The sequence below is a fragment of the Pyricularia grisea genome (assembly GCF_004355905.1).
Source record: "Pyricularia grisea strain NI907 chromosome V map unlocalized Pyricularia_grisea_NI907_Scaffold_6, whole genome shotgun sequence".
Classification (NCBI taxonomy): domain Eukaryota; kingdom Fungi; phylum Ascomycota; class Sordariomycetes; order Magnaporthales; family Pyriculariaceae; genus Pyricularia; species Pyricularia grisea.
In genome coordinates this window covers 2,710,675-2,722,996 of record NW_022156719.1, presented here as the reverse complement: position 1 = coordinate 2,722,996, position 12,322 = coordinate 2,710,675, and the positions used below count along the sequence as shown (strand labels likewise).

Below are 12,322 nucleotides of genomic sequence, written 5' to 3'. Positions count from 1 at the left end.
AAATCCAGCAACAAATCCAGCAACAAATCCAGCAACAAATCCGAATGCCAATTACACTGCAGTGGGTCGTGATACCTTCATTAAATCGGCACGTATTGCCCGAGGCCGCCACTGATCCACTCCTATCCGTTGTCATTATCACACCACATATGTATGCCATTTTAAAGATGCCGGCGCCGCAGTTACCTATTTTTGAGCGCAAAAACATCCTCACTTTGTAAGAAGCTTGATAACGTTTTATATAAAAGGGAAGATTTCAGAGTCTCTTTCTCGCCTTCCATAATTCCATGTGCATAACTATGAATCTTTACCAGCATTGTCATTTTGTCATTTTGTCATTTTAACCATTCAGTCTGGCAGCTTCGGCAAAGAAAGTATAAGTATCGGCATGTTCCAAGTTCTGCCTCTCTGTAAGTCTGTTTGAATCTTAGTTAGCTAAAGTATATAAAAGAAAGAAAAAAGAAGTAAACAGGGATATAACTTACGACAGTATAGACGCATGTCCCCAGTTTAAAAAGTCGTCAGTTCCTTTAACTGTCATCCAGTAAAGTTGTTAGCCAGTGTTTTCACCCGGAAGCACTCCGCCGACTGTTTTACTCTTAAAGCGGAATGCTTGTATTATATTCTTAAACCCCAAAGGTGGAATATAACTTCTTACCGCTCCTTAAATGTGTAACCTCATGTAGCATAACATTGGCCTGCGACCTTTCCCCGTAATACGAGGCAATTTCTGGCAAAGTGAAGAACAGCGGGCATATCGTAATTTTTTTCTTGTGTCTGATTGTGTGAGCCAATGTTCTTTCTGAGCAAGCGTTCCAGTCGTCATAACAGGTTATAGTATTCTCGCCGCCGGAAACGTTGCATTCATCGTAGACTTTGTCGAAGGTCTGGACAATAGTTTGTATACTCCTAGGATTGCTGGTTTTGAAGTACAATAGTACTTTTTCTTGGTCATTTCTCGCAGCGTCGGCTCCATGTTGAGCAAGGGTACGGCAGCTGTTGTTTTAATGATTTAATAAAAAAAAAGACCCTCATTCAGTTTCTTATTTTGTTCTCTTACTTAGAAGCTGCTAAGCCTATAGTAGCCTTTTGGTCACTTGTACAAGTGTCATCAAAGGTGGCTCGTTTTAAGAGAGTTTGATCATGACTTTGTAGTATATTTGGCGACACAAATGTAACGTTGGGAATCGCAGCTAGCAGTTGGGAAATAGCAACCATTTTAATTGAATCAAGAGGAGAAGATGTTAAAATCCAACGGTCGGTCTGGTTCGTTAAAGTTGATAATACCAGTATGAGATTTTAGCTAGCACTAGAAGTCGGACGTGCCATCAACCAATATATATCATGGGCCAGACTATCTAGCGGTCACCTCCGGCTAGCCAGCGGTCACTTGAGCCCATTTTAAAGTCCACACAGCTATCGTCTGCGCTAAGTCCCTTTCGGTGGATCTTCGGCCGAAATTAAGTAAAGCGCATAAATTGCAGATATATGTTTCGTGATAATACTAGCATTTATGGGTGTCACGTATCTGGGGACTGTGCGTTGCGGGCCTCCTCTCACAGCAGATAATTTAGATAAAAGAACAAAATTGTACATCTCCGGCGCTTATTACAAGCGCATCCGGACGCCTACCTACGGTTGCTCATATGAAGAAATCGGTGTGAAAAGACGTTTTTTTTTTCTTTTTTTTTTCTTTTTTTTTTACCGTAATACTTAGCGGCCGTTATTAAGTACATATTAGGGCCAAATTTATTACAGGACGGGTCAGATTTGTGTGGAGTTTGGCTGGGAAAAGGTCTCAAAACGTCCTTGCTTGATGTTAATACCGGATGGGCCGAAAGTGACCGCCGGCTAGCCGGAGGTGAAATCTAGTTAGTCTGGCCCTACATCAAGCATAAATGTATCATATATAGTAACTCATAACGTAAGCTTTATAGCCCTATACTATGTGTGTTGTTCGAGTCGGCTTTGATTTTTACTTTAATGCTATTCTTAAGTCTTATTTCGCTTGTGATGATCTTCATAAACTAGCTATTTATAAAATCAAATCGAAATTAATATAAGTTGTTTGTTATAGGTTTTAACGACAGTACTACAGTACTATCTATAGTGGTGGGGGTAAAAATCCCCATCCCTGAATAGTTAGCACAGCGCTGTGGACCTTGTAGGTATTCCCGATTTTGGGCATAGTTTTTTTGCGAAGAAATAAATTTACTATGCGGTAGGTATCTCAAGCTCACCGCGGACAATTAGGTTGGTAAAGGTCCATGCATACACATACGGTGGCAAGGGGTTCGTTCTTTTTGCCTGCACCCATGGTATGTAAGATTCCAGAATGTTGTTGAAAGGTAAAGTTACCTAAGCATGCAAAATATGTTTAATACTAGCAGTTAGGTGATAACGGAATATACTAATATCTCATTCAAAGGGTATTTTTAGGTTGTTATACGTAGAGAAAAAAATTATCGGCAACGGTTCCAAATGAAGAAATGTAAAATGACGATGCGCAGCGGAATGCAGTCGCCATCCTCCGAGAAAGTTGAAAGTGCCATAGCCATATTGGTGCGTGTGGTCCGAGAATGGGATTGCCTTTTCACGACAGCGACGGATCGGTGGTAGAGAGGTGCATTCACCAACGGGGCCCAAAAGCCAAAGGTGCGGGCCCAGACCCGATCCCATCAAATCCTTTGGCACTTCGTACCGACCCTGCCCTCACTGGTTTGAGTAGGGGGAAGCGGGCAGGATCCCGTATAATTCCAATGGGTATGGTTGTATGTGTCAGCACTCAGTTGAACAATGATATATATTGCTAAACAAAAAACTTTGTTTTAAAATGTGCAAGTAATCTATGTGCACCAAGTCCAGGTAGACCAGCCATGCCCGCCGAAGCCTTCAAGGAACGGTCCTGGCCTTGTTGGAGGGGATAGATGCCAGGGATCCATCCCCACAGAAGAAGAGAAGAAGGAAACGAAAAAAAGAACATCGACAATCATGCCAGTTTCGACGACTTCAAGTTGTCATACAACGTCTGATTGATCGGTAAGACACTCCCATGCCTCAAGTTCTTGGGGAAGTCGGACCGGTCGCTCACCGACCAGCCAGTGTTTTTTGCCGGGTTGACGGCATTCTCATAAGGCCAGTATCCGTCGCCGTCGTAGTGGTCCAATAGGAGGTGAGCCGTGTACGGGTCCTTGTTGTCCCAGAACGGCGCCGGTCCCTCGACCCCGGAGTCGATGGTTGCGTTGTTCCCGCCGTCCCTGGTGAAGTTTCCATGCAGGCCCAAGTAGCCGTACTCGACAAAGACGGTCTTGCGCGTCTCATCCTTCAGGAAGCGGATGAACCTGCCGTCGCTGTTGGGCACGGGGAGGATGGCGAGGTCGATGACGTCCGTGGGGCTGAGGTCGATGTAGGTTTTGGGCGCCGTGAAGGTGATGAAGTCGCTCGTGTGGGCGTATCGGATCACGGTGCTGGATGGCGCGCCGGTGTGCCCTGGGTCCGATGTCTTGTACTTTTTTTATGCAACAGTAAGGTTAGATAGATGTTCGTGTCAGAGGTGGTTGGGATGGGAGGAGTGGTCTTACAAATTTGGATGCCCAGTGAACCATGTATTGGTCTGAGTTGGAGTTTATCCGTTAGCACCTGGTAATTGGTTCTTATAGAAGAGTATTTTATACTCATACGATTAGGCAAAAAAAAAAAAAAAAAAAACTTACTCATCGATGCATCCCATAAAGCCTCAGGAGCCCACACCATACCGGCCGTGTCATCTTCAACCGTCACAAGCCGTTCATTTGTCCAGTTGACGAGATCGGTGCTTTCCCAGACAAGAATGCCCCGCGAACCATTGCGCTGTGAAAGATCCCATGTGGTCTAGGAACAGGGGGAAAAAAAAAAGATAAATTAGCCACCAAGCTGCCCACTCAGATCTCCAAAGGGGTGTCTTGAAAGGTTATGCTCACTTTGTTGATATCCAGATCTGTCCCGATGATGTACCATTTCTTGCCTTCTTCATTGCCGCCACCGGTCACAATGTTCGGGTCGCGGACACCCCCCGTCCCCTTGGTCGGCTTGATGACTGCCGCACCCTTGTTCATGGGACTAAAGGAGAGAGCGTTGTTTCCATTGCTGAGATAGAAGTAAACAGATGGCTCGTCGCCGAGGAAAAAGGCACCCAGGTATCCGACGAGACTTGAGTCTGCGGCTATGGGGGTGGCGAGAAGAGCAGTCGCCAGTATGAAACCCAGCGCAGGGAGGCTAATACTTTTTAGAAAGGATCGCATTTTGCACTCTAGATTTTAGGGATGGCTGTCAAAAGATGGTAAGGTTTCTTATTGCTGTTAAAGACAGTGGTTATTGTTGTTAAAGATAGTAAGAGGCTCGTTTGCCAGAATCCCAACGTTGAAGGGCGTGGTCTTGAGAGCACTGAGGAACCAGAGCAACAGCCGAGTGATGAACGTGACCATTACCCCATATATACCCAGTCCCAAGAGCCCCGGCTATGGAACCTGTCAGTGACAAATGTGTCTACCCGTAGGACTTGGCGCAAATACTCCGTCTCCGCGGCTCCTTAATCCTGCTCAAGTTTTGGGGTAAGACGACACGGTTGAAATTGTGTACCAAAAAGGTAAAGCTAAAAATGCAAGGCGCCCCCGCTCTCGCTAATGTTAATGCGCGAGATGATAGAAATAGGCACATAGTAAATGTATACGTCTTTACAGCAGTTGCCCACTGGTTACACGCATCTCTAGATAAGTAATATATTGCACTTGGCATCGATCGACGTCTCTGACGCTAGGATTTGGTTTCACACCCACGTGTATAGTCGTATTTGCTCCGGGGTATGGTGGTTATCCCAAGTACCTATCAAGGTCAAGCAAGGTATGAACGTGGTTGCTGACGGGCTATTTTTAAGGCAGAGGTTTCGCATTTATCAAATGTCGATTTGCACCAAGATCCTCAGAATCGTAATTCAATCTATTTATATTAGAGCTCAGATCATATAATTCTACGGCATTAATATGTCATTTTGAAACATGACCACGCGATCGATTACGAGGTATTGAGAGCGCGACGTTTATTGTTTTACTCACAGCCACATGTTACTATGTACCCACGCGCACATGTCCAACTAACAGACCGGAGGGGGAAGATTAGCAGATATTGCGGTCAGAAGATTGCTAAATGAGACAAGATCGAGTGTAGTTCATTAAAACTAATTCGTTTTAGCTAATCTTAATATGCGGGAAAATTTAGTCACCGAAAGTTCGTTGTTGGCGACTCGGTACAATGAATACCGGGATGCGGGGATGTGCTACATCTACCCCAACCCATTTGATGGATTAGAAAAGATGACGTACGCCAGGCTTCTCATTCCAGAACTCCAGGCCCTTAGAAAAGTTCATTAATCGAATCACCTGTTTGATTTGTCACTCCCTAGACATGCTTCCTCTCCCCGCGACGTGCCAAGCTCATCCGCTTGTGGGTGGTTATTTGTTGTGGATATCAGCTCTGACAAGTCGCTTCCAGCACGCTCAAGGCTTCCCAGTGGAGCTCTCCACAGGGAGGGATTCCCCAATTCAATCTCGCTGCGGGAGTGAGCGTCCGTCGTGGAGAGCAACGGGATTCCATGGTACTCGACCTGTCCCCTGATAAACGTGGTAGCCTCTAGGACCGCGTTGAAAGCGCCTCTACGGGTTGCCATCGCGCTTTCCGAGACTATAGAGCTCTGCGATTCGTACAAGAATATATCTTCTGGATGGTTTTCTGTACCATCATTCTCAATGATACCCTGGTCGCGACCATCAGGAGTAACCATGTCGGAACCGACAAAGGCGGCAAAGTCTCTCTTGTGATGACGACTCGTCGCATTCAGGACGTCCGATGTCAGATCGACCATATCTGATGCGCGCCAGGGGCCAGGGCCCTTCTCATGTCGGCTGTCCTCGGAATCTGTCAGGAACTGCCGATCATGTTCGATTTGTTGACTAGGCTGATCGCCTACTTCGTCCGATCTCTGAGTAATTGCACTGAACTGGCTATCAACATTGTGCTCGATTTCACTTGTTTTTGATCGTGACGCAAAGCGCGCTTGGATTTTATCGTGCTCAAATACATCTCCAGAGCAGTATTCGCCAAACAGAGACTTGATGCTAAGACCTAGATGGCATTGAGGTTAGCTTTCAGTTTGCGCAAAAGCAACCAAGAAAGAGCTGCGCCAATAAGTTCGTTTTGTACCCTGCTGAAGCCATTCCTTCCCGTGGTAAGTGCAAGGCCACACGTCAATTGGGCGAAACCTCTCGATTAGATGGCAAAGTTCTGGATAGGAGGAGTGCCTCGAATATGGAAACCTCACTCGTCTGGGTAAAATCTCCCTAGTGTCATCTTCAGTGGTTACTACATCTGCACGCTTCTCAGAGGATGCTTTGGATAGCCCAGAAGTTAAAGTAGACTTTTTGCGAGCCAAGCTGTCCACAGCCTTATTGAGGTCTGCTTCGTTACTCTCGTCAAATAGGTTTATCGCCATATCGAGACTGACGTTGCGCCTTGTGCCGATAGAATTCATTAAGAAATCCTCGATTTTGACCTTGACGCTGTTCTCGATGGCTTGATTCTCGGATATGCTGCAGTCAAATTCAGGAGCATATTGTCAGCTGCCGAGCCCACTTTTGGGATTGAAGTGTTGCTGTACCCATAAACAAACTCACATTTGCAACAAACCTCCAGTGTCCTGGAGGGAAAATGAGTCCAATTCAGCCTCGCGCTCCAAGTCGTCACCGCCACCACCAATCCCCATTTCAGCAACCTCTTCACCCCCCGCAAGTCTGGTGATTATAGGTTCGATGTGCACAATAGTGCCGGCGGCCTCGGCATCTTGAACGGGTTTGCAGTAGTTTCCCTTCTCACAGCTGTGCAAACGCACATTCACATCCCTGGTAAGGCAGCCAGGATGTGCCGTGTTGCCACACATGAAACCCACGAGTGCAGCAGCCTCTGGACCCATTTGGAACTGAGTCGCGTAGGGATCCTTTGGGTTTCCTTTTGTGACAAGGGATTTGTATAACTGCATCTTGTAGTCGTCGACGTGGATGGGAGAGTTGAGCGCTTTTGAGAGAGCTATCCACACTTGCTCGTACCCAAAGGTCCAGGCCTGAAAGTGAAATATGGTGTCTTTGGGGTATCGAGCAACCTTTTCCAGAAGCTCTTTGAGCCCAGCGTCTTTGGAAGGGAAGCTAATGTCTTCGGTGTTGGATGTATCCAGATAAATGCGGCTCAGTGTCTTGATCCCTGCAGAATATTCTATCATGCATGGATTTCGAGCGATAGAGTTGACATGCCATGGCTCGCTTCTGATGTCTCCTGAGTGGTTTTGTTAGTTCTGACAAACTTGACAGAAGTTTAATGGACTGGCGGGTGCTTGTCCCCCACACAACCGTACCTGTGTAGAGAACTGCCTTTCCGCCACCCTCAAAGACTATTTGTCAAAGCCAGCTGTCAGTCCCTATGCAATCTGATTCTAAGCATTCTGAGATGTGAATACCTACGAAACATGACGGCCCCAGTGCAGTGATTCGCATCGAGCAAAGTAACACCAATGCTCTTTCCCGGCGCAAGCTCAATCTGGGTTGGCGTGTCAAGCGGAATGGGTTTCAACAAGTTCTTGAGGTGCTTATATGTCTGTACTCGTGCCTCCAGAATACCTTTGGCATAGTTTATTCGGCATGGATATCTTTCCAGACGCAACAGCAGCTCCCTGGTGGCCGCCGAGCAATACACACTGAAATGTACGGAGGGTTAGGGTTACACTCGTCCCACAACATAAGTGCCCAAGTTCAACTCACAAGGGGGATCTGAGCGACTCTAGTCCGGCCAGATGGTCGCTGTGCACATGGCTCAGGAAGCAAGCGAGTGGTGGTTGGAGACCGTTGTTGCGGAAGAAATCCACTACAAGTTGTTAGCAGCGATTGCTGCTGTTTGTGGTAACAGAAGATGGAGAGAAATGCATACCTCGAATGTCAGGGAACTCTCTGATGATTCCGTCAAAAGTGGACATTTTCGGTGGCTGTATCGTGACATGATTCGCGCGGTAAAAAAGATATGAATGTGAAGGAGCAAGCAGCGGCTCGATATTTGGAAAGATTTGAGGTGAAATTTATCAAAATGCAAAATGCAGAGGTCGTCCGTCTGCCTAAAAGGCAATTAGTCGCTTTGTTGACTGGAATCTTGTACCACGCTTGCTTGAGCGCAAAACCCCACCACGCAAGTGCAGGGTAGGAGGTAGTTGTCATCCATGCAAAAGCCGATCGTCCACTCTTTGGCAACAAGACTGGAATGAACCAAAATCAATACAATTTGTAGACCTACTGTCTATTGGCCTAGTAAACCTGACGCCGCAAACACCTATGCTTTTCAAAATATCTACCATGTCCTATACAGTGCGTGCATGAGTTAACAAAAAAAATACAGATCTTTGACACAGCCAGAGATGGCCAGTTTCATGCAGTCCCCTTTCGCCGGCGAAGTCGGATCTTGACGTCAACGGGAGGAATGATGAGTTGCCCCATCCAAGGAGCCTTTGGCTTTTCTGGCAGTGGCTCAAACTCGTAATTACACAGCAGGTGGGCCAAGGTCATTTTCAGCATGTGCGCGACAAAGAATCGTCCAGGGCTGTTGGGTCGACAAAATCTCGTCAGTCAAGCTGATAAATTTACATTGTCAGAACAAAGTGAGAGGAAGAACTTACCATGCATGCCTTCCGTGCCCAAACGCCAAGTGGGTATCACTGGTGGTGACCATACCAAGCTTCTTGAGCTGCATGTACTCCTCGAGATCCTTCTTGTCCGCCGGCCTGGCGTCATACTCCTCGCGCGGCCGCGAAAAGCGCAACGCGTCGTACTCCTTCGAGTTCTCGTACAGGTCCTCGTCGTGCTGGGGACCGTCGAGGTTGAGCATCAGATACCCGCCCTGCGGCACGTGCCAGCCCTCAACTGGGTTGGTGATTCCCTCTGGCGCGACCACCTTGCGCTTGGTGAGGGACGTCGCAAAGATGCTGAGGCGCTGGCTCTCGCGGATGGCGCTGTCGGCCCGGTAGAGGTTCCACAGGTCGTCTTTGGTCCACCGCCCACCGGCGCGCTGGAGCACGCTCGAAGCCTCCTCGCGGATCGAGTCCATGAAGCCCTTTTTCGGGTCCGAGGTTAGTAGATCGATGAGCAAAAAGTGGCCCGTTATAACGGTCGTGTGGATCGCCGCAAATTCGATCGGCAGCAGGCGCTTGGTGATGTGCACAGAGTTGAGCTCCTCGGACCGCCCTTCGTTGCGCGCCATGCGGATGGTCCAGGTGATGAAGTCCTCCGAAGGCTCCCAGTCCGCCATCTTGGCATCCTTGCCGGCCTCCTTGCGCGCCGTCATTTCCAATCGCTGGTTGATCGCCGGCTCGAGGATCTTGTGCGCTTTCCGATAGAGGCGCCAGTTCCGAATGGCTAGTGCGCGGCCGATGATGGGTTGCAGGGTCTTCGGAAACAGACTCAGGACGAAGCTGTTCATCACCACAGTGTCGGCGAAGTGCACCATGCTGTGGAGCAGCTCCTTGTTGCGGCAGAGTTCGGGCCCGACCAGTACGCGGTTGATGACTGACGGTACGAGCTTGACCCAAGACTCCCACAGGTTGAACTCCTTCCAATTCTCCGTGTCCGTGCCAAAAGTCTCGTCAACGGCGACTTGGACCTCATCTTGAAGTGAGGGTATCAGGGTCGACAGGTGGCGGGTAAGGTTGCGATGTATGATGTTGATGTGGAAGGAGTCGGTCGCAAACTCGGAGCCGAGGAACTGGTACTCGCTGTACAGGACATCGCTTTGCGCGTGCGCAGACGACAACTGTCGTTCGGGGAGGTCCAGCATCCATGCTGTCTGTGTGCGGGGGACGACGATTTCCTGGGGTCTCGATGCGGCCGAGGGAACCACGAATGCCTTGCCCGCCTTGGAGTACTATAGAGAAGCGGATGGGGTTAGCTAGACATCTCTCACAAACATGATGGGCTCCGTCATGGCAGAGACGGACCTTTTGATAGCCAGAATCGACCCATTGGGGAAACTTGAAGACGTAGCCAAGCCAGTTTTTGACTGTCGCGATGGGTCCGGAGCCATATCCAACGCGCGGTAAAGATTTCGGATAACTGGGCTGCTGAAGAATGTCGACAATGAAAGATGTTACGATGAAGAGAAAGATGCCGGCGAGCACACGACCAACCGAGATACGATCAAGTATCTCAAGCGATAAGTTTTCCCCCGCCATGATGAATTTTGTTACAGCAGTTTACAAATCGCGAGTGTGGCAAAAGGTGTCGAAGAGTGTTGTGCTCTGCAAATAAAGTAAAATAGAATATTAATTTAATGGCCCTCCCATAGATCTGAGCGCCAGCGCCTTTTGCTTCTTGCCAGGGGGAAAATATCGATGATTTCAATGGTGACGTTGCGCAAAGCCGTTGGTTCAGGTTGGCAGTGTTGCAAGATTCTCAAACACACAAACGCACGGTCCGGCCAGCATTGCCCCCCTTCCCTCTCGTCGTCAAGTTAAAACCACATAAGGACCAACCCCCTACCCACCCACCTTGACGAGCCTTATAATTGACTTGACTTTATTTCCAAGCCGCTTGCCGCCCGTTGGCGTTGGGCTGGAAAAGGTTCGGATTACCCCCCCCCCCCCCCCCCCGGTTTCCACGTTTCGAAACGTCTCTTTTGGCCAAAGCGCACTACAGTACTAGGTACTTACGGGGGTTCTTGTGCGGGTACATATCCACTCTTGCTGTAGGTACCAAAGTACGTAGTAGTTCAATATGCATAAATGTGGGGGAACATTTTGCACGGTTCTGCTCAGTCAGAGAAAGCGATCAATTTACGAATTATTGGTTGGGACCAACTTGGGTGATTATTATGATGCTATATAGAAAGAAAGCCTGGTCGGTAATCAGTTTGAGCTTAATAAGTTTGTTTTTACAAAATATACGAAGCTGTCCGGCCACACCGCTGTACCACACCCTTGACACCCACAACATAGTCTCATGTGGTTACTCATGCTCGGCAATCGGAACTCGGAAGAACCCTTTTGTGTGCCGGCGTCCCAGAAGCCCCTGCCAAGCCTGAAATTGTCATCTGAGTTAACTTGATTGGAGGGAAGATGAATACGGTGCCTTTTTTTTCCTCCAAATTTGCGACAAGGCTCTCAAAGTCTATTCTTGCTCTACAGTACAAAATACGGACCCCAATTGAACTTGTTATATTCTCAACTTGTTTATTTCTCTGAGAAGTTTATGTTGGTCCATGAAGAATAATACTATTGGCGCCGACTGGCTTGGCCTCTGCAATCAAACCGACCAGCCGCAAGCCCAGCCGTTCCGTCGCTGACACTGGCATCCGGTCCCGGCTTAGTTTCATCGCAGGTGATTTGCGTCTGGACAATTGCAAGGGTCAAATGCCACAAAGACAAGAAATTACTTTGCCAACATACCACATAATTATACCGATTTCTCTTTTTCAAAATTTGAGCATCACATCATCACCGAACTCCAGCCTCAAAATACGACCAGCAGTCGGCGTCGGGCCTCGCGTCGTCCACAGCAGGAGCTTGTTCCACCAGTCCATCACTTCAAACCCGGGGAGGTTGGCGTATATGATGTCTTCAAGCAAGTGCATCGACGGGTGACAAGCCTCGACCTGGTGGCCTCTGTCAATTCCCCAGCTGAATTCTGCCTTGACGGCTTGAATAGCCGCGATCCAGCCTAAAAATTTGTCGCAAAGAGAAAAAGAAGAAGAAAAAATTAATGTCAGAAATTGTCAAAAAAGGGAAACAAAATATGCGGGTATACTCACTCTGCCATTGAACAACTGTGCTACTAATGCAGTCGAGCACGATTTCGCCTCCACCTGGCGCGTGTCGCAGGCTCTCCGTCAGGTCTCGGAACATCTTCTTGCCTACATGCGGCTCGAGGTAGAACGCCAGACCTTCGGCAATGAGCAGCACGGGCTTGTCGGTAGGCAGTGAGACCATCCAATCCTTCTCCAAGACTGAAGAGCAATCCTGTCTGTACTCGCCACCGTCCTGGGATACGCGGGCTTGAGGGAGCAGCTTTTTGCGCAGCTCCATGACCTCGGGGAAGTCGGCTTCGATCCAGACGACACGCGGCGGGAGCTCACCGCCATAGTGGTCGACCATCCTGTGGACGCGCCCGTCCAGACCACATGCCATGTCTGGTTTTGGTTGCGCATCAGTAACATGCCTCTGTATCGCTTTTTTTTTTTTTTTTTTTTTTTTTTTTTTTTTTTTTTTTTT

General features: G+C 48.2%; 5 protein-coding genes across 5 annotated transcripts in view; all 5 read right to left on the bottom strand.

The window, feature by feature from the left end:
• Positions 1 to 626: 626 nt before the first annotated feature.
• On the bottom strand, positions 627 to 1,218 carry PgNI_08773 (uncharacterized protein; the record flags this gene model as incomplete). The annotated part of the gene is made up of 2 exons (XM_031128764.1): positions 627 to 996; positions 1,061 to 1,218. 2 exons carry the CDS (start codon positions 1,216 to 1,218, stop codon positions 627 to 629), a joined length of 528 nt encoding a protein of 175 aa, XP_030978634.1.
• A 1,771-nt stretch (positions 1,219 to 2,989) lies between these two features.
• Positions 2,990 to 4,280, bottom strand: PgNI_08772 (uncharacterized protein; the record flags this gene model as incomplete). The annotated part of the gene is made up of 4 exons (XM_031128763.1): positions 2,990 to 3,508; positions 3,582 to 3,613; positions 3,714 to 3,870; positions 3,960 to 4,280. The coding sequence occupies 4 exons, from the start codon at positions 4,278 to 4,280 to the stop codon at positions 2,990 to 2,992; spliced, it is 1,029 nt and encodes a 342-aa protein (XP_030978647.1).
• A 1,130-nt stretch (positions 4,281 to 5,410) lies between these two features.
• On the bottom strand, positions 5,411 to 8,164 carry PgNI_08771 (uncharacterized protein; the record flags this gene model as incomplete). The annotated part of the gene is made up of 7 exons (XM_031128762.1): positions 8,005 to 8,164; positions 7,839 to 7,941; positions 7,542 to 7,774; positions 7,436 to 7,471; positions 6,705 to 7,356; positions 6,235 to 6,620; positions 5,411 to 6,156 (listed from the first exon to the last, which is right to left on the bottom strand). Exons 1-7 carry the CDS (start codon positions 8,048 to 8,050, stop codon positions 5,411 to 5,413), a joined length of 2,202 nt encoding a protein of 733 aa, XP_030978955.1. The 5' UTR covers positions 8,051 to 8,164.
• A 131-nt stretch (positions 8,165 to 8,295) lies between these two features.
• PgNI_08770 (uncharacterized protein) lies at positions 8,296 to 10,334 on the bottom strand. Its single transcript, XM_031128761.1, has 3 exons — positions 10,055 to 10,334; positions 8,741 to 9,981; positions 8,296 to 8,664 (listed from the first exon to the last, which is right to left on the bottom strand). Exons 1-3 carry the CDS (start codon positions 10,286 to 10,288, stop codon positions 8,493 to 8,495), a joined length of 1,647 nt encoding a protein of 548 aa, XP_030978956.1. The 5' UTR covers positions 10,289 to 10,334; the 3' UTR covers positions 8,296 to 8,492.
• Positions 10,335 to 11,526: 1,192 nt separating this feature from the next.
• Positions 11,527 to 12,322, bottom strand: part of PgNI_08769 (uncharacterized protein) — a gene marked incomplete at both ends in the record, with an annotated part of 1,167 nt that continues 371 nt past the window's right edge. Inside the window, 2 exons of the mRNA XM_031128760.1 lie at positions 11,527 to 11,771; positions 11,863 to 12,279. Of these exons, the coding sequence (XP_030978392.1) occupies positions 11,527 to 11,771; positions 11,863 to 12,279 (662 nt within the window). The remainder of the gene's footprint in view (positions 11,772 to 11,862; positions 12,280 to 12,322) is intronic.